This window comes from Typha latifolia, chromosome 12 (genome assembly GCF_019914945.1).
Source record: "Typha latifolia isolate L0001 chromosome 12, TyphaL0001v2, whole genome shotgun sequence".
NCBI lineage: Eukaryota > Viridiplantae > Streptophyta > Magnoliopsida > Poales > Typhaceae > Typha > Typha latifolia.
Genome location: NC_133097.1, coordinates 8,567,430 through 8,587,982, shown reverse-complemented (window position 1 = coordinate 8,587,982; position 20,553 = coordinate 8,567,430). Strand labels below are relative to the sequence as shown.

At 40.1% G+C, this 20,553-nt stretch overlaps 4 protein-coding genes and 1 long non-coding RNA gene across 10 annotated transcripts; 2 read left to right on the top strand and 3 right to left on the bottom strand.

Annotated features, from left to right (window-relative positions):
* Positions 1–136: 136 nt before the first annotated feature.
* On the bottom strand, positions 137–6,006 carry LOC140798581 (uncharacterized). Of its 6 annotated transcripts, XM_073152469.1 has the most exons (4): positions 5,683–5,960; positions 5,380–5,468; positions 2,048–2,105; positions 137–1,956 (listed from the first exon to the last, which is right to left on the bottom strand). In XM_073152469.1, the coding sequence occupies exon 4, from the start codon at positions 1,954–1,956 to the stop codon at positions 448–450; it is 1,509 nt and encodes a 502-aa protein (XP_073008570.1). In that variant the 5' UTR covers positions 2,048–2,105; positions 5,380–5,468; positions 5,683–5,960; the 3' UTR covers positions 137–447. The 6 variants fall into 6 exon arrangements, with proteins under 6 accessions (XP_073008570.1, XP_073008571.1, XP_073008568.1 ...); XM_073152470.1 differs by lacking the exon at positions 5,380–5,468 and having other exon boundaries at positions 137–1,961; positions 5,683–6,006; XM_073152467.1 differs by lacking the exon at positions 5,380–5,468.
* On the bottom strand, positions 2,326–10,245 carry LOC140799008 (uncharacterized). The gene is given in 5 exon segments (XM_073153105.1): positions 2,326–5,061; positions 5,683–5,877; positions 7,609–7,692; positions 8,280–8,537; positions 8,539–10,245. Coding segments are annotated over 5 exon segments (4,443 nt in total). The 5' UTR covers positions 10,131–10,245; the 3' UTR covers positions 2,326–2,747.
* Positions 6,716–7,980, top strand: LOC140798583 (protein SRC2 homolog). Its single transcript, XM_073152474.1, has 2 exons — positions 6,716–7,323; positions 7,400–7,980. Exons 1-2 carry the CDS (start codon positions 6,786–6,788, stop codon positions 7,897–7,899), a joined length of 1,038 nt encoding a protein of 345 aa, XP_073008575.1. The 5' UTR covers positions 6,716–6,785; the 3' UTR covers positions 7,900–7,980.
* A 2,080-nt stretch (positions 10,246–12,325) lies between the features above and the next one.
* Positions 12,326–15,828, bottom strand: LOC140798541 (uncharacterized). The gene is made up of 2 exons (XR_012110845.1): positions 15,415–15,828; positions 12,326–14,648 (listed from the first exon to the last, which is right to left on the bottom strand). It is a non-coding gene; the product is annotated as an uncharacterized lncRNA (long non-coding RNA).
* A 2,182-nt stretch (positions 15,829–18,010) lies between these two features.
* On the top strand, positions 18,011–20,283 carry LOC140799166 (uncharacterized). Its single transcript, XM_073153334.1, has 6 exons — positions 18,011–18,269; positions 18,342–18,518; positions 18,604–18,675; positions 18,764–18,907; positions 19,038–19,202; positions 19,782–20,283. The coding sequence occupies exons 1-6, from the start codon at positions 18,117–18,119 to the stop codon at positions 20,172–20,174; spliced, it is 1,104 nt and encodes a 367-aa protein (XP_073009435.1). The 5' UTR covers positions 18,011–18,116; the 3' UTR covers positions 20,175–20,283.
* Positions 20,284–20,553: the final 270 nt, after the last annotated feature.

The following is a 20,553-nucleotide window of genomic DNA, read 5'->3' as shown; positions in this document are numbered from 1 at the left end:
TATGTATCAAGAGAATGCATTTGCTAATAATTATGAAATAAAAAACGAGCAAATAGTCTACAATAACTCAGACCACTGATGCGAATCAAGCAATCCACTCAAATAAGTCAGAATACATAACTATGTGCTAGTGCTGTTTGTAGTCAGAAAGACCAATCCATTCTTCATTCATCTAACATCAAATGCTATAATCACGTTCATCGTAGCACGCCTTTACAACAACAAAAAAAAAAGGAAGGAATCAAGAAAAAAGGAAAATAATGCAACACATCCCAACTAGCCTTTCCCGATTTCAGGTAATTACTGTTCCATATAAGTGCAGACCGACTGGGCTACAATATAACTCAACATTGCAAGCAATGTGGTATTTAATTCTAACCTAGTCATTTCCTTGGTGGATAAGCACAAATGAGCAATTTGAAAATGTAAAGGTCGATAAGCAAATACTCAAAATATAGACCACCATCTTCTCTTTCTAGCTTCTGGAGCTCTGGTGGTCTGAGATACACGAGGCTGCTGACCATTTTGTTCCTGGATGCTGCAGTGCCTTCTCCTATCACAAGGAGGGTTTCTGAACCACAACACTAGCATAATACCAACAAGGCTAACGATTGGAGCAGTAGCAAGAAGCCACCATCCATTTCTGCCACCCCATCCATTAGATCTCCTGGCGACCTGGTTAACTTCCTCAAGTCTGCCCTCCTCAATTTCAGCATTACTCACAGTAAGGGCTTCCTCAGCCTCTGCCACATTAGTTACATCATAAGAGATTTCCTCTGCCCTGTTCATCATGTGTCTCTTTGCCGTCTCGTATTCAGGGTCATCCGTAGGAAGCTCATACCGGCAAACTGGGCATGAATTTCTTGTACTCAACCATGGCAAGATACATGATGGGTGGTATAGGTGCAAACAAGGAAGCTGCTTTGCTTCTGTATTGATGGATAAAGAATCCTTGCAGACAGGACAAATCAAGCTACCATTTTTCTCATAATGCTTTCGGGAAATAACAACAGAAGGTAAGCGTGCTACGAAAGATGCTGCTGCTGGCGGTGCCCCTCTTCTTGAGCCATCATTTTCAGCAAGTTGCTCAAGCAGCTCTTCAAACCGCCTTGCATCAACGTAGTCATCTGGATTGCCAAGAAAAGCTGGTCTTATTTCAGACTCCTCTAAGTCAGCAAATATATCAGCATAATAAACACCTTGGCTACCCCGCATCCTCCAATGAAGCCACGCACCATCTTGAGACTCTCTCTCACCAGTAGCGCTTGGACTAGCATTAGAAGTCTGGAATTGCTGCTGCGGCTCCATAAGTCCAGTAGTTTCATCAAAATCAGCCTCTTCCCATTCCTCCTCTTCTTCATTTTGGTCATCTGAGTTCCACTGATCAAGGCCCGCATGCATTGGATCTATATCTGTATCTGTGTAGATATAACTCTCATTGTCAAGTTGAATCAACATGTCTCTATCAAGTAAACTATTTCTGTCCAAAGAAGCATCCGAGTCTCCTCCATAGCCACCAAAACTGATGTTGGAGTCACTCTCACCAAACACAGAGTCCATCTGATCAGCACCATCACTCTCATTATCAGAAGATGCCCTCCATCTCCGGGACCTGCTTGGAGTACCATTATAAGTCATTCGATGCCTCGGAACAAAGGAGGAATCACCATCGGCTTCATGACTCTGGCTTGCCAAGTTGATCAGATAGGAGATCCGCTGTGAGAATGAATCCTCAGTTGACTCATACCTCCTGAACCTGGACCTTCTCCCTTGTTGCCTTCTCCGACGGATATCTCTTATGCCCACACTTCTCTCATTATTATCATTGAGAACCATCATCTTACATTCTCTGCATATGGATATTGCTTCAAAACCATCATTTACCTCTATATCTAGAGAGAAAGATCTTCTGCACATTAAGCATTGCACTTCTTCTTGGCTAGATTCAGCATCCATCTGTGCTGTGTAAGGGAATACATTAATTACATCCAAATATTCATATAATAAATAATAACTAGACTAAGAAGAGTGAAGAATAGAAAAGTACCCTCTATAAGATGCTGGATCAGAAAATATTGATCAGATGGATATTCTTGAAGAAAGGCCTATCAGAGAAAAGGAGAAAAAGCGTCATGTCATTTTTGAAGGAAAAGTATTATGGAATATAATGAATATATCATTCAGATGATATGCACAAAAAGATTGTTTATGCCCACAATGGCACATATAATCATAATGAATTCATTGCCTCAAGCAAACCAGCCACCGGATGGCAAGATTTCATTCGGAACAGAAAAACACTGATAATTCAATGAAGTCAAAATGCAGGGAAGATAGGCCATCAAAATTGAATGTCCATAATGAACTCCATAACGTATGCCCCAATAGCACAAGCTAACAAATTGACATAAAACAGCTACCACGATGAACTCACTGGTTACTACACCCTGTTTGAATGGGAAGCAAAAAATGATAATTGATATCCCTCTAAAAGTGGAGAGGATCCTGGTACCAAAGCAGACACTTTGAAGACCGTCTCTACACAAACAAGCATGCCATGCCTAGTCCCAGTAAGTGGTGGCAATCCATGGAGAATCCCCTCGATCAAATCCTCCACAAGTGCAGAGACACCACTACCTCAGATTCAACCTAGTATAGGCCTCCCTTAGGTCCATCAATGGCTAGATTTGTATTTCATAATAAAAAACCCAAATGGAAACAAGGCCACAAGGGTATGGAAGAAGAGCTCAAAAAGAATGGCTGTCTCTTTCTCCGCCTTCAAACATGTTGGCATAGATGTTCCAGAGTGTTGCATAGATTGAGTTCATTAAGAGGTGTTCTCTATCAGCTGAGAGAAACAGATGCTTTTGGCACCTTATCTCAATGCAACTCCATCCAGGATCTTTCATAAGCTTCTTCGCCCTTACTATTGCCCTCACTTGAGCTACATCTTCCCATATTCCAGCTGCAGCGTATGTCTTAGCCAATGCAACATGAGCAGAGGAGTTATATGGTTCCAGATGAAAGATGTGTTCAGCAGCTATTCTACCAATAACATGATTTCCATGAATTTTGCAGGCACCAAGCAGTGCTCCCCAGACAACTATATCAGGTTCCATTGGCATGCATCTAATAATAGCTTCAGCTTCATGAAGATGACCAGCTCGGCCAAGAAGATCCACCATGCAAGCATAATGCTCCTTGGTAGGAATTATACCAAGATCCTTCATCTCCTCAAAGAATTCCTGACCTCTCTTGACCTCTCCCATATGACTGCAAGCTGATAGTAAGCTTATGAATGTGACGTGGTTTGGCCCCAATCCAGACTCTCGCATCTTCTTGTAGAAACTTAAGACATGGTTTCCTTGCCCATTATGTGAATATCCTGTCAATAGTGCATTCCAAGTTATCATGTCAGGGCTGTTAATGCTCTTGAAGACCCTCTCTGCTTCATGGAGACCTCCACATTTTCCGTATACTGAAATCAATGCATTCCCTACTCCTAAATCAGACTCAAACCCTCTTTTGACAGTTCTGCAGTGAATTACCCTGGCCTGCTCTAGTGCTCCAACACTAGCACAAGCACTCAGAGCACAGTTATATGAGAAGCAGTCAGGTTTAATCTCTGATTGTTCCATCTCATAGAAGAATGTCAGTGCTGATAGATTATTCATTCCAAACATGAAGACATTTTCTAAACTTTTATCATTCTGAAGATAGCCAAACATCATTGTGTTCCAAGATATTAGGTTCTTTTCTGGCATCCTATCAAATGTATGACTAGCTTCATTGATATCATCATTAGAAACATAAGCAGCCACCAGTGCTGTCCATGAAATTACGTCATACAAAGGCATCATGTCAAATACTAAACAGGCATCTCTAATGTTTCCTTGCTCACCATACATGGTTATCAAAGAATTTCCTATGGAAGTATGAGACTGTAAGCCTTGTTTTATCACATATGCATGAATTATCTTGCCATTTCTTGTATACTGTTTTTCTGAACACCCAGTGAGGAGACTTGTGAAAGTGAAGCAGTTTGGACGTGTGCCCTCCTTGATCATATGGACAAACAGACCAAGTGCTTTATCTTTCATTCTGTTCTGGACACAGCCAGAAATCATAACATTCCAAGACATTACATTCCTTTCCTGCATTCCGTTAAATAACTGTTCAGCCTCCAAAATTTTCCCGTTTTGAGCATAGGCAGCCATTAGGATTGAACATGAAACAACATTGTGTTCTGTGATCTCACCAAAAGCTTTCTCAACATCCAGAAGATCTCCAGATTTGCCATAAAGATCCATCAAAGTGCATTGGACGAATATGCTCTTTAACCACCCCGATTTAACTAAGAAACCATGAAGTTCCTGACCATTCTCCAGTTGTTGGAGGCACGTGCATGCCTTCAAAACTGCAAGAAATGTCATCTTATTAGGAACTTCACCTTGCACCCTCATTTTGTGGAATAACTCCAATGCCATTTCATCACACCCTTCTCTCTGATATCCATTGATTATTGCATTCCAAGAAACAAAGTTTCTGCATGGCATCTTGTTGAACCAATCCATGGCATTCTCTAAACAACCATTTCCTGCATAACCAGAAACCATCACTGTCCATGAGTATACATCCCTTTCACTCATGTTATAGAATACCCTTTCTGCATCGCCCATATTTCCACACTTAACATAAAAATTAATGAGTGCATTGCTCGCCGCAACATCAAAAGGTAGATTCTTTTTAACTATAAAAGCATGGATTTGCTTTCCTTCATCCAACGCAAGTAGGTTGGCGGAGATGGATAGTACATTTGAAAGAACGAATTCATCTGGGTCGAAAGTCCATCTCTGAAATTTCCTAAATAATTGTAGACCTTCAGAATGGTAGCCATCACGTGCACACCGGGATATCATGGCACTCAACCCATCTGGATTTCTTTCATTCTTAGTGCCGCTAAAGATTGCTTGACTTTTGACAGCAAGAATTGCTCTGCAGGGTGAGCTGGTTATGGCCTTTGCGGTGCTAATCCTTGGATAGGGCATTTTGTCGAGCATTCATAAGGAACTACCAGGTGTTGGTGGAAGTACTAAACCCAGCAATAAGGGAGGTCCAGATGAGGTTGAACCCAAGGTAGCCTCTGACATTTGCATAGGATCAAATAGAGGGGATTCTCTACGGATCACCACCACTTATTGGGACTAGGCATAGCATGCCTCTTTGTGTAAAGACAAGCTTCAATAAGTGACTGCTTTAGTAACAGGATCCTCTCAAATACTCTTAGATGACACCAAACAATCAATTGGCAGAAACGCAATCAATCGACAACAATGATATCCCTCTAAAATGAAAAAATGGGGAAGAGTAAGAATGTGCCATTTTTTTCTGCTCATTTAGCAGCTCATCCAACGTTCCTGATGCCGGCATGAAACGCTCGGAGCTGCTCATCCTATGTATACATACCCCTATTATCAACTTTGACATATAAATCAATCAACCATCCTATCACATAAAAATCTACAAAAGTACTAAAAGTGAGAAGAAAAAAAATATAGAAATTCCTGTTTTCAAGATTAAGAATTTACATCCTTGCAATAGCCAGATCAAAGTACACATCATCTTAATAAGATCTAAAACAATATATCCTATCAAATCCATTCAGATTGCATAACTTCTTACCTCACCGCAGAATAGCCTCCATTAGATCTCTTGAGAAGCTCAATACCTGAATCAGGACCCGAGATTGAGCGAATAGCGATCGGATAAGGATCTAAAGCTGGACGGATAGGATAAGAATCTGGCGGCCAAGATCTAGGGTTTCTTATTCCTGGTTCTCGAATTCTTCCCTCGCGAGGCAACTCGATCTGATAGAATCTAAAAAGGGGTTCGGGATTTCGAAATCACGAATTCGTGAGAGAGGAGGACGAAGAGGTGTTCAGATCGGCGTCGATTAATTCTTTTACCAGACTAAAAATAAATAGCCATTTGGGCGAGCACGAAACGATTCTGTTCGTACACAATGTCGAAGCATTTGTTAAAACTCCTTCTCCAGCCAAGTGATGCGACGCTTCAATGATGAAAAGCGAAGGTTTGAGAAGAGGTGTCAGATATCGTTGTGCATAGAGTTTTAAGAGAGCGTTTTGATGAGAGCGTATTACTAATTAAATAAAAAGCTAGATTAAAAAATAATTGTGCACGGTTTCAAATAAACAAACACAGTCTGGACTACAATCCACGCTCATTCCTGAAATACTCTATTCTTTTTTGTAATTAAAAGATTTATTAAAAATTAGGTGAAAAACTCAAAGAATAGTCTCGAGCCTTTCCATAAAAATTTAGACGAACTTAATCTAATATAATTTATAATCCAGTTTACCGCCCTATTAGGGACCATGTGAGTATGTTTAATATTTATGTTTCTGAAATACTCTTGACAACTCCGACAGATTGGTTATGGCTGAGTGTTTTATGGTGAATTTTATTTACATTTATGTTTGGTAACTTTGTTTGGTTGCAATACTTGAATAACGAATGATCTCGGAATACCCAATACGTTTGCTTACTATTGGATTACTCTTTCGTGCAAGTCCACTCGATTTTGGGCTGAAAGAAAAGACAAGGCCCAAGTTAAGTGAAAGGAGGGTGAGCTACTTCGTTTTGTGCGTTATAGATTGGCATTAGATTCTTCTAGCTAGAGGAGTAAGCAGAGAGATAGAGATGCCTTCAACTTTCCTTCTTGGAGAAAGAATCTCTCTGTTAAGAGGTAAAGCGATCTTTCTGGGATGCCAAAGTGCACATACTGTTCTCCTTTTCTTGTCCTCATCCCACCAAAAATTTACCATAATCTTTTCAAGAATTGTTTGGGAAAAATGGCAAATATTTGCATAGAGGTGTGCATCATATCTGCCCGAGGCCTTGGCCACAGATCTTCTCTCTTGAGGCCCCAGTGGTTTGCTGTTGGGTGGATTGATTCAAACAACAAGTACTGCACAAAGATAGACACATCCAAGAGCCCAAACCCAACTTGGAACACCAAGTTCTCAGTTTCCATTGACGAGAGAGACACCAGTTTGCAAAATTTGTCACTAACTGTGGAAGTTTATAGGAGAGAGCCGATTTTCTTAGGGGAACATCTGCAAGGAGCTGCAACTGTTCAGTTGAAGGAGTTTCTGGCAAGGTTTGCGCGAGATGTGGAACCATCAGGAGTTGAGGAGACTGGGAGTTTTCAGCTGAGGAAGAGGAATTCGGGGAAGTCTCAAGGACTGGTTGATATCTCCATTCGCATCTCTAAGGAGAGAGAGGGATTTGGTTCCCATTCAGGTTTTATTTTGAAACTTAGAATGACTAAAAACTTTGAATCAGTAGCTTGTTTTCATCTGAAAATTATAATTTGCAGGTCCACAAGAAGGTTTCACATACTCATCAGATCAGAAGGATGGCATCACACTAGCTTTAGAAGATGGGCCAATATATACTTATCCTACCAGACCTCAACTACCTCCATTGGGCCAATTTGGAGGCTACAACCAGACCAGCCATCCTTACGGCAAGCCCACGCCGGCCCCGGTAAACCATCAAAATCCGTCTATATCTAACACAGGATACCCCAGACGTACAACTCCGCCGCCGCCGCCGCCGCCTTCCAATGCTGGTTTCCTGCCGACGATATTCCCTGCACCACCGAACCGACTGCCGGAGCACTACATCAATGTACCACCGAATAGGACTGTAGGCCAGGCCGGTGGACCGGGCTTCGGGATGGGTCTCGGAGCGGGAGCCCTGGCAGCCGGAGCTGTGATATTTGGCGATGACTTCTTGTCAGGGTCGAGCTTTCCGGCGAGTCTTAGTGGTGGTGGTGGTGGCAGCCTCATTGTATCCACTGACCCTCCTTTCTAGCGTTTTAACTGAAAAAATATATTAACAGTTTAAAAAATTGAAAATGAAATCAAAGTTCTAGTCCACACAGTGGATGAATAAGTGGACTCGAGAGTCGAGACCTTCTAGTAGAGTAGTAGTAATTATCTGAGACAGCAATCAATGCTAATTTGCTAAAAGTTACGCTCGATCATATATGTTCATATCCTTTTCTATTTTCTTAGAAATTTCAACAGTACAAGATAAGCAAAAAATCTTGCAAATAAAACCTTGGTGTGCCAAATAAATTTATTTTGGTTAGAAATTGCTGTGCTAAATTAGCACTTGGCAGTCTAGCATTGGCTGCCAAATGATAAATCTTCAGCCAATTTGTATAAGATATGCTGCAATTCCTCAATCACCATGCAACGTCCTCCCCCATGCCCATATCAGGCACGTATCCACACTCCCTCATCCTCCCTACCAGCCTATGCAACATCTCATAGATTCCCTCCATTGCGGGATGCTCCCTATCCCCACTCACAAATGCATGCACTCCTCCTCCTCCTCCTCCCCCCTCTGCCCCAACCTCCACCCAACTACACCCTGGCGCCGCCTTCCTGACCCCTCTCCTCCTCATCTCCCCTCTCACCTCCTCCACCTCCCCGTAGCTTCCCCGACCCACACGCATTGGCGAGCAGCACCCAACCCCCGCTCCCCACTTCTTCTTGTTCTAGATCCCCTATCATCTTCGCCGCCTCCTTTGCTCTCCCTGCCTCACCGTGTGTCCGGCACGACGCCAGGTATACCCTCCACGCCCCAGCTCCGGCATCTCCTGCGGCCTCCGCCACCTCTTTCGCCTCGTCCAGCCTCCCCGCGCGCCCCAACATGTCCGCCGCACATGCGTAGTGATCCGGCCCGGGCGTCACCCCGAATTCCTCCCTCATCCTCATTAGCAATCCCCGCCCCTCGTCCACGAGACCGGCGTGGCTGCAAGCCGCCAATGTTCCTAACAATGTCACCTCGTCCGGCACCAAACGCTCGACCATCGTCATCCGGTTGAATAATTCCACAGCTTCTCTGCCGCGCCCGTGTGAGGCGTACCCATCGATCATGATGTTCCACGATGCGACGTCCCTCTGGGGCATTTTGTCGAACAGCAGGCGCGCATCCTTTAATGCGCCGCTCTTGGCGTACATGTCGGCCAGCGCATTGCTTGCAAAAACGTCCATTACACTGGCCATGCCGCTCGTGACCATGTAGGAATGGAACCTGCGGCCGAGCCGCAGCGCCGCCATGTGTGCACAGGCAGGAAGGACAGCTGCCATGGTCACAGCATCTGGCAACAAACCGAGTCGCCGCATCCGGCCAAAGAGCCGCAAAGCGCCGACGTGGTCAGCCGAGTACTGGAGAGCAGAGAGCATCGAATTCCAAGAAAAGATATCCCTTTCTCCATCAAGCATTGTCTCGAACACTTTCGTCGCATCACCTACCTTATGACACTTTCCATACAAATCAATTAGCGCATTTCCAACAGCCGCCTCGCCGTCATGCCCAGCCTTTGTAACAAAAGCATGCATTTTTCTCCCATTTCTCAAATCTGCCATCGCCGTAAACACCGATAAGATCCCCGTTGCAGTAAACTTACTAGGCACCACCCCTTCTCCAACCATCATGTAGAAATACTCCAATGCCAAACCAAACAAACCCATCTGTGCGAACCCATTAACCATCGCATTCCACAGCACCACATCCCTGACTGGCAATTCATCAAACACCTTTCTTGCCTCCTCCACAAACCCCATTTTCAGATACGAATGGACCAACGCGCTCGCAGTAAACACCTCCTCCTCAAGACCAACCTTGAGAGTTCCTCCATGGATCATTCCGAGACTCTGGACAGAACCAATCTCGGCGCAGGCCTTGATGGTCCACGGAAACGTGAACTCGTCGGGGGCCTCATGGGCTTCCCGACGGAGGCGGAGGAAGAGCTGGAGAGCAGCAAAGGGAAGGGAGTTGGAGGCGAGCGCGGCGATGGCGGCGTTGAAGGCGAAGAGGTTCGGGGGTTGGTGGGGGAAGGACCGGAACGCGGCGAGGGAAAGAGAAGGGAGGGAGAGGCGAGAGTAGAGGGAGATGAGGGTGGTGAGGGCGAAGGGTGATACGTGGAGGCCGGAGGTGATGACGTAGCCGTGGAGTTCGCGAGCTTTGGAGAGGTGGCCAAGGCGGCCGCAGAGCTGGAGTTGGAAGACGAGGGTTGCGAGGTTGATAGTCATGTTAATAGGGCGACATTTCAATTTGGAACGTTGGGTTAAAAAAAACAAGGCAAAAAAAAAAATAAATAAAGCCAATGAACTTTAGGTCTGGTTGGGCCTTAATCTCGCACATTCAGACTTAGTTTCTTTTTTGATTTGTTTTTTGGTACGATAGGTAAACTTATATAGTTGTATTAACTCCCCCCAAAAAAAAGTCTAATAATATACCAAAAGCTCGTAACCAATTCGTAGATTGATTAATCTCACCAAAGCAATGCTCAATAAGAAAAAATCCAAAAGATTAACATGTTAATAAAAACTTAGGATAATTTTTTTTCATCTTTTGAACTATTACTTTTTTTATAATAATTTTTAAACTTATTTTTAAAACATAATGACTTATGAACTATGAGAAGTAACTTACTAGACTCTTTTATTGAAAGATCATTAATAAACATGTTGGAAAGTCGACTTGTGGGCCTCAGCTTCTGCCACGGAGAGAGACCGTCAACACAACCACTAGAAATGCCTGTGAATGTGAGCTTGCAGGAGGGAGGGACAAAGGAGGCCAGAACAACACCTGCAAGAATCCTGCGCAAAAAATTCCCATCCAAATTGAGCTTTGTAGAGCCAGCATGAGAGGGAGCCCAATTACGTACGGTGACAACAAATTGTCACCAAACCTGAATGAGATAGAGTGATATCTTTACAAGATATTCCAAAATGTCTTCAGTTGAGTTAGTGAATGAGAAGATGATCAATATCCTCTATCTTGTTCGTGCACAGTGGACACTTTGGCATTTGGAAAAATATTTTAAGGAAGTGAAGCCAAGCCTGACAACGACCTCCAAATGATATGCCAATCATCTATCTATGTAAGGCTTAGAATTTAGAAATCTAAAAGGCAGTAGTAGTATGGTGGCCAACAGACCCAAATCCACTTATCTTGGCCTGGAAGAGAAGCATGAATCTAATAAGAACAAATGACTTGACACGATCCACAATCCAACCACCTCTGTTAAGAAACCAAAGACTTTTTATGTACTTCCTCCAACATAGTCGTGGAATACAATTCACCATCCCCAATAATTTTTGAAGTAAACTCTCCTAAGTATGAAAAGAGGGTCATTAAAGTCTGTACAAATCACCAAACTTGTTAGTAGCTTACACACCGTTTTCTGTTTAACCTAGAGCTTAACGGTCCTTAGAAATTATAGATAGATCCATCGCTCTCAACCAACAAAGTTCACTTCGAGAATCATGTAAGTTATCACTCAAAATGAGCGAGAAAACTTAATAATGTTATCCAAAATAAAAGAGGGACAAGAGAATTACTCAATAGATAGGTTGGGAGGGCCAAAATGATCAAAATAATGTGACAGATTTTTTTTTTATTAAGGAAAAATGAAAACTTAATAATATCCGAATTACAGGGATACAAAAATATTATTTCCAAATAACATGAAAGCTATTTATATCCTCCATTAGATTGCTCGTTTGGCACGTAGATCGAATAAAAAGGGTTATCTGATAAAAACCCTGGCATTATTCCCAAAATTAATGCCGAATGTAAGATAAGCAGATAAAAAATATATTAAAAGTGGCCCCTATCATGATATTTTTTATCCCAACTTTTAGCTAACTTTTAGCCGAAAGACCATTCTATGGCTAATGGCTTTGCCCTCTCCAATAATATTTAAAATGTATTACCGAATTATAATACGACTAATAAAATTATTCAATTATAACATGACCATAATATAATATATTAAATATGTTTTTCCCCCAGAAATTGTAAAAATAATCATTATATGATAATATAATAGTTGTAAAATAAAATCATAATTTCTATATAAATTTGAACTTTCCTATCATTTCCGATAAAAAAAAGGCAAACATTATATTAATTTAGGAAAAAAATCAATAACATCAATTGATCGTTTTAATTCAATCATTTTATCCTATATTATTTTCCAACACTTTTTTTCTTTCCTTTTCCAACCAAACACCAAACAAAAATTAGATTAAAATTTCCTTTATCTCAATTTCAATGTTTCCCTAAATTTCTTGTTAATTGTGTAGTAAAGTTTTTTTTTTTCCATTGTACCTTGTTTTCGTAATCTTGGAATAAATTGAATAGAGAGATCTAGAGGTGAGAAGGAAATAGAGTAACATGAAATAATAGAAGAATATGCAGTATATACAATCAGCAAAGGTTAATCCATGGCAAATCCAATAATATTTATACACTTATATTCTTCCAGCAACCTCTACTTCATGACAACATTACCATATTCCATCTCTCCACTACAAATAAATGGTAGAGGGCATGAGAAAAGAATAATTGTGCACCATAAATTTCTTCAGCTACATATGATTACCATTATATACATAACATAATCTAACTCCATTTCCACACTTCAAATAATCTAACTCCATTTCCACACAAAAAGAAGAAGAAAAAAAAAGCAGCAAAAGTCTCTTTTGAGGTAGAAGATTAAAGAAGAAAAAAAGTGAAAGAAACTAATAAAGCACTTGAGAAGAAAGGATAAGTTAAGCTCTTGCATCATTGCATGTGTCAAATGGGCAGTGAAAACCTCTTGTAAGTACTGCAATGAGAGAATAGTCTAATAATATTCCATTAGTTTATTGTAGAAGCATTTGAGGACCACTAAGTACACATGAGTTAAGATAACCCTAAAGACAATTTCCATAAATGGCAACCCTTCAACTTGTCACCCTACCTCCAAGTGGGCTTTTTACATAGGCAAGCTGCCTATTTTTAGTAAGTCTCAGACCTAACCTGAACCACCCTAGATCTCAAGCAGAATCCATTAATCTAAGCAAAGCTTCTTTGAATAGGAGCCCATTCCAAGAATATACTACTAAAATAGACAACTTGCCGAAGATGCATCATTAAGAAAATGAGGTGAACTGTACTTCCACCTCACGATGCATAAATATGTATGCTGATCTATCCCTGAGAGGGGGAAATAAAAAAAAGAATCAAATAAAATAACCCTCATGAGCACACCTTCCTAAGTTAATTAAGGTAGTGAGACATATGGGGGGAGGCAACCATAGTGGTGGTGGAGTCTATTTGATTTCAACTACTTGCAGGTCAGATTGGAAGAGGACAAAGGAAGGGCTGAGCAAAATATAAAAAGAAAATGATTAATTTTGAAAGGTTCTGTACTTTCACTGTTGATGAACAGGAAACACTGTCCTTTCCAAGGCTTTTCCTTACATCAGGCTATCAGAAAGTGTAAACTTAGACCTTATAATTGTCCTCAAGACCTGCATGATCTCAAGAAAAGAGACTTGTGGTGCTCTGGTGAGTGGTGACTGCTAGAGTACTCTCTCATCTTTTTTTTTCCTGAGAAGGAGTACTCTCTCATCTCATACACATATTTCCAGATTTATGCTGAACCATGTAAGTAGCAACTTACACAGTGAGGAAACTTTCAGTATTCCTTTTAATGCTACAAGATCTGAAGAAGTAAAAAAAAAAACATAGGCCCTATTAGCAGAAGAATTAGCAGAAGAATATATAGGGTAACTGTTCATGCACAGTTCTTATGTTTTCATATAGATAACAGAACATATTCAAAATTACTACCAGAACGGGGGAGGGGAGATTTAGTATGTCGAAACTTACCTCATGTGTATTTTGAGCTAAAGGCGTGTACGGAAGAATTAAAACTGGAGCTCTCTCAGTGTAATATTATCTTGGATAGTTTTCCCACTATTTTGTATAAATTTATAAACGTAAGCACTGGCTAAAATAAGTATAAACACTTATGATCTCATAAGGATAGGATCGAGATGAGATAAATAACTACACAGTGAAGGATAGAAAGATAAATGAAAGGCAGATATAAAAGATAGAAAATCTTAAAAAAAAGAGGAGGGAGCTCCCTTCAGTCCAAGCATAGAAGGAGAGGGAGAGAATAACCTCCCGCATCATTCACTCATTCACTCGGCAACTCAAGCAGGAGTAGGAGAAGACTACTATTGATCTTATTTCTACCGAGTGTTTGAATGAATGAGTCGGCAGCTAATTCAAACCCTATAAAACATCCGTGAGTGGACTGAAGGAAGCTCTCTTAAACCCATCTCTCAAATCTTACTCATTATGTTAGCAGATTCAAAGACATATTTCTAATTCAAGATAAGAGAAAGGCAAAGTAGGGATAGGTTTTTACTTAGCAGGAAAAATTATGATCTACATGTCTAAATAATTCCAGGCTAAAATCTAGTAATTTCCATATAAACAAAGCTTCAGGTGCAACTTCCCTTCTTATATTTAATTGAGTGGTAATAATTAGACTTCGAAGGGCAGCATAGGAAGCAATATAGGAAGTAACATTAAGATAAGAATTATCACAGTACTACAGAAAGGACGGCATAGGAAGTAATCATAGAGTTTCCAACTCCATATTAATCCTATCTAATTGAAGCAAAAGACGGTTAAAGATCCCTCTCGCGTCAAATCATTCAATAAAGACAAGAAAAGGATAACAAGGACCGTCTTCATCTCTAGTACAAAGAAATAATGCACGATCAATACAACTTTCAAATAATGATGAAAAAAAATCTAGAAGAACTTTTACAAGAACTCTACCAAAGCATGGAGATAAAAACTTTCAGACAGAATAAAGAGAAGAGAAATGAATTCATTCAGCATAAATTTCAATTTCAATCATGTATTTTTGTGACATATAATTTAGCGATGAGATCATAAGCCCCAAACTAGCAAATTATGCGACACAAAAGAATCAAGTAGTAGTTTCTCAAAAAAGCCAACAAAAATGGGTCACCTCTTTTAGAAAACCAAAACTATGTATTTCTCAGACAAAACTCTTTCTAGATGCTAATATTTCCTGCAAAAATATATCAACTAATAGATCATGTTCTTAATCTTAGAAGATTATAACCTTAGGTTATAGGTCAGCTTTCCCTTTTTCTAGGTAAAAGTAACCGGATCACAAGATAGTCCATATTTATGTTCCCAAACATGAGAACAAAAGTCTACTGGGAATTAACCTGCCTAAAGTACAGGAAAATGGAACCAAGGAAACTAGAAGGCAAAGTAAGCTACGTTCATGTCAAAGAATAAACTGGGCAGAGAGAGAGATGGAAGGACCAAAACCTAAACTTTACTACTACCTTCCAAATGAGGCATATGGGTCATTTGGCACTTGATAACCCAGCATGGAAACAAACCCTAATCCTCTATATCAGGAAAACAAAGCTGCACACAAGTTAAGAAGGAGAAACAAATCCTACATGTAGAGATGCATACCTTAAAGTTTGCAAGAATAGAGAGATATGACATGAATACATGATATTGGCGAGATTCATATTGTTTCTATCCAAGGCAAAGAGTGCCCAAAATTTTCCAAAAGCTTCAGGTTGCATATATATATATATAGTGTCTATAGAAGATAACCTAAGGAAAATTAAAACAACACAAACCCAATAGCATGGACTGAGAAGTAGTGGATTTTATTGCTGCTTGGGAGATGATAGAGCTGGTAAGTGATGGGTTGTAGACAAGGAAAGCGACCCAAGAGGAGGATATGAAATATTCAAGTGAAAGGTCTTTTGTAGCAGATCTAGGCAGAGATTTGACGATAAAAGCCTCCTCTGAAAGCACTCAAAAGGGAGAGGGGGCATTGAACACGGGCACAGAGGGGAATGGGGGCAGTGCGGGTGGTGCACTTACCGCTGACACATTTGACTGACTGCCTCTTTTCTCTTTCTCTTTTGGGGATAAGGGTGGGAAGGTGAACAGTACTAAAAAGTTGGTGGAGAGAAACTGGAGTGGATTTGGAATTAAATTCCCTCCTAAGACAGAACTCCAGACTGTAGTGGGACTGTTGTGTTTTTTAACCTTTTCTTTTTTAATTAACTTATGAAGAGCTCTTTTGTACAAGTATAGCTACAATTTTGCTCGGTGACCAAGATTATTCTTCTTTCAATTCTTCTCATTTTCTTTTATTTTTCTTCTCCATTGACTTTTGTCGATTCTATTACGTATATGTTTTTGTCATAACTAGCTTTGTTGAAGATTTATGAGTAAGCTTTTTACTGTGGACTTTCCGCTAATGATGGCCAAGTGGAAGGCAAGGTTACATGCTTAACATTCAATACAATGCTTTTCTTAGGATTGAGGTTTTGCTTCGTGATCATACTAAGATCTCTTCCATCAAACCTAGCAATGTATTTTCCCCTGCTAAAATGGTTTTCTTCGTCTACTGTGGCCGTCTTTCTCTCCCTTTTTTTAGTTGGTTGTTTATTTTTTCCCCTCTTTTAGTTGATTGCTTATTCTCTTCTCACTCCTCTTTCTCCTCAATCGTGGTTTGCATTGTATCTACTTCGCCGCTACTATCCATTTGTCATTGTCCCTTTCTTGTCAGTTCAAGTCTCTATTGTCTGCGCCGAGTGCCATGGATCTCGCCTCGGCCCCCTCCTCGACCTTCTACACTGTCATCGTCTACATTGATTGCTGTGGATCTTGCTTGCTATAGTCTTGACCCATCTAAACAAGCTATCGTTGTCCTGGCTTGAATTGCCTTGCTGGCTACTGTGGATCTCGCCACCTCACTTCATATTCTGCCTCAAAGCACTTTCATGTTCACCTAGATTGCTAGGATTTGCCATGACATTGCTAATTTTTTGAATTTTCATCTATACATTCTCTATTTGTGAGAATCGGCAGATCCGTCACCCCCCCCCCCCCCCCCAACCATCCCCCTCTGCGTTGTTTCCCTTTTTTTCTTGGTTGTTGAGCCTGTTCTATCTTGATTTTATATGTTGCTCAAATATAATTCGTTATTTCTTGGTTTTATCTGTTGCTCAAATTTTCATATTTCTTATAATCGCTGGTGTTGCCTATAGCCAGCCAAAATGCTCGCCTTTTAAAACTCATTTTTTATTTTAAGAGCAGTAATTGGTTAAGTATTCAGATTTTTGAAACTATTTAAACGGCTAGGCTTATGCTTTGATCTGTAAAATCTTGAACCAGTCATAAGAAAATATAATTAGAAATTGAGCCATCCATCTTCACCAATATTTTTAAAACTAACCAAAATTTAGCTCACAAGATTTAGCTTTATATACATCACTTATTACAAGGTGCTCATGAGGCGAGTCCAATCTTATAAGCACTCCTATTGGCCACTAAATTCTTTTTCTTCTTCTCAATTTGATAAAAGTGTAATTAGACAAATAGAGGAGGCTCCACAGGTGAACCAATCTCTATTTATTAGAGAAATTTTTAAATAACACTCTATATTTTAATCATTATTTTTTTAAATTTTTTTTGAGGATTTTGTAACGACTATAATTTATAGATACCATACTATTGTTACTCTGACTAACTATCAATTAACTCCTCTGGTTTATAATTTTTGTAACTCTACTTTTTAACATGATTTACACTAATCAAACTATTTTTAAATCATTTCCCACCTTAGCCACCTCACTAAATCAAATATCTCTACTTATATATATAGTCACCATAAACTACCCACTGGAAGGTAATTTAGAAATTACTTTTGGTATTCTAATAAAATATTTTTTAGTTTATATCCTTCTATTTGAAAATAATTAGATTTAGTTAGTTGAGTGTTAATAAAAATTATAGGAAAGAAAGATCAAATTACTTTTAATATATTACTCTTTATTTAATTTTTATTATTTTTCCTCATCACTCTTTCCTGGGATACGCGGTTTACTCTCCTAAATTTCATCTTTACTTGACAACATCTCTCTTGTTATAGATATTTACGGATTAGGCCCTCACTCTTCAGGTAATTTGCTAAAAAAAGGCTCACCTTCGTAGTCGGACGAGGTTTGATTTAGAAATGTGAGAAAACGAGGTAAGTTTTTGCAATCCGATCAAAACCAAGGTTGACATCTCCCGCGGTCTCGTCGCCCAAAAAATCGCTCGTGGGAGAAGAAGAAGAAGAAGAAGAAGAGTTCGTTCCACCACTAACAACAATGGCTTACCGGAGGAAGAACACCATCACGAGATCCGCCACCTTCGTCGAAGATTCTCGATCCTTCCGAGACGACCCCGATGACAACTCCCCGTCGTCGCTCGCCGCGAAGGCGATGCGCGCCTCCTCCTCCTCCTCCTACGCCTATCGGCAGGTCTCTCGCTCTTCTTCCTTTTCCATTTTGTTCATATTGATCAAGAATATTTAGGAGAATTCTATGATGAAGGATCCGATTACCTGCGAGTACACGTCAATGAAAAGCTTGAATGAGCCCAAGCATGGATTTTGGGGGATTTTGGCGAAAAAGGCCAAAGAATTACTCGAAGACAATGGTGATTCCCGAAAATTTGAAGATTATAATAGAGATGACTCTCAGATGCTGGATTCATCTGCAGCTCCTCAGGTGAGATAGATTGCAAAACTCTAAGTAGTGGTAGAGTTTTTCTCTGTTTTTTTTTTTTTACACATCTGAAAGCAATCGGAAGCAGGAAAGCCCTGCGTTCCAGAAAGGATCAGAAGCGATCAACTACATTGGGGGAAGAATCCGAAATGCCTTGGAGGTTAGATCAACATGTATGAGAAAAAAATTTCTTGTAATTTTCGTGTTCAAGTTGCAAAATCTTTTGGGATTTTATTGTCTTCTCGCAGGAAGGTCGAACGATCGTCGAGAATCGAACAGCTGATATATTCCAAGAAACGCGAAAGCTGCAGATTGGAAGGAAGCCCAGCAATTCAAACTTACAGTTTCAGAATCCAACAGACCAAGAGACCCAACTAAAAGTTTCTCGCAATGTAGAATTCAGTTTTTCTCAACAAAAATAAGAAAAAAATAAATAAAAATCTTTGTTGCTTAGAGGAAAAGAATCCTTGGCATCTTTCCTTGATTTAAAGATTTCATCTTTGTGGGTTATTCTTCTTGTAGGTTGCAAATGCAATGGCTGCCAAAGCTAAGCTTCTGATGCGAGAATTGAAGACGGTTAAAGCCGACATGGCATTCACGAAAGAGCGATGCTCGCAGCTGGAAGACGAGAACAAGATCTTGAGGGAGAGCCGTCAGAAAGGAGATCACAATGCAGATGATGATCTGGTAGCTATGCTTCTTCTTCTTCTTTTTAACCTCTTTCATTTGATCTTCAATTTTATGTGATCAGTAACATCTTCAATTCTACCTTTCTATGTTTAGAGAAATTTTCAAATAATTCCCAATATTTTATTAATTTTGTGATTGACATCTCTCTCTCTCTCTCTCTCTCTCTGAGTTATTTGTAATCCCGCCACTCCTTTTTATCTATAATTTGTATATGCCCACAAGGCCATAACTCTACAAATGAAATTACTAAAACATCTTTGAAACACTTTCGAACATTATCCTACACTACCGGATTTTCTAAAATACCCTTAAGAAGAGTTCTTTCAAAATGATATTTTTAGGAAAAAAATATATTTTGATACTGTTTTGTATTAGATTGGCTAACTAAGGTGTCACGTAAAAATTATGTGCGAAATAGAGGAGTTGGGTTGCATAAAATTCACACTGTGTTACTTACAGATTCATAAAAATATAGGGGTGTATTCGAAAATATCCCTATTTTTTATTCTAAATATGCAAATGATAAGCAAATATATATATTCTTAATTTTTTTGTTCTCATTGTGTATGAGAATAGATAAGGCTACAGTTGGAGACACTGTTAGCCGAGAAGGCAAGACTAGCTCATGAGAACTCCATATACGCGCGAGAGAACCGATTCCTCCGGGAGATCGTCGAATACCATCAGCTCAACATGCAGGACGTCGTCTCGTTGGCCGGCGACGACGACGACGACATCGAGGAAGAGGTCGAGGAAATGCTATCTTCTCCGGTCCTATCTAGTCCTCGCTCTCCTACTGCTAACTCTTATCAGCCATCGTACCCGTCTCCGAGAGCAAGCGTTGCTGCTGGTGGCCCTACAAGTTCGAACTCTCCACGTCATGATGTGTTGGAGAAGAGACAAGGAGATGGAGAGGAAGAGGTGAGCTTATCACCCATCTCCAAGAACTCTCCGACCTCACTTGCTTAGGACGTTGTTAGATTGTGTTGGATCTTCTTGTTTAATGAGTTGTGAATCCGGGTTATGACATGTTTGTTGTTTAGAGTGGTATTTTTGGAAGATTGAGAATAGATAATTATGTAGTTTGTACTTTTTAATGGAAGATACATTAAAAGGCCCAGACTTGGGATTACGTGTTGTGTGATGATGGTTAGTTTTCCTTTTGCCAATTACCACCTCGCTTATTGGTTTATTATGAAAGATTTATTAACAGAAAGATAGAAGCAATTTAAGCTAAAATACTTCCACATTCAAAAGCTAAAGTGGTCCAGAATAATAATTTAAAGTGAGATCCTGGTTCAGTTTGATATGGAGCTGCCAGCCTGCAATCAAGATGAGCAAAACACTG

What these genes read in the sequence shown, in the direction of transcription:
- LOC140798581 (XM_073152470.1), bottom strand. Translation starts at nt 1,956, where the DNA reads ATGGATGCTGAATCTAGCCAAGAAGAAGTGCAATGCTTAATGTGCAGA.
- LOC140798583 (XM_073152474.1), top strand. Translation starts at nt 6,786, where the DNA reads ATGCCAAAGTGCACATACTGTTCTCCTTTTCTTGTCCTCATCCCACCA. An exon ending in GGGATTTGGTTCCCATTCAG is followed by an intron (nt 7,324 to 7,399) that starts GTTTTATTTTGA and finishes TATAATTTGCAG; the next exon opens with GTCCACAAGAAGGTTTCACA.
- LOC140799166 (XM_073153334.1), top strand. Translation starts at nt 18,117, where the DNA reads ATGGCTTACCGGAGGAAGAACACCATCACGAGATCCGCCACCTTCGTC. An exon ending in AACTAAAAGTTTCTCGCAAT is followed by an intron (nt 18,908 to 19,037) that starts GTAGAATTCAGT and finishes TTCTTCTTGTAG; the next exon opens with GTTGCAAATGCAATGGCTGC. An exon ending in ACAATGCAGATGATGATCTG is followed by an intron (nt 19,203 to 19,781) that starts GTAGCTATGCTT and finishes GTATGAGAATAG; the next exon opens with ATAAGGCTACAGTTGGAGAC.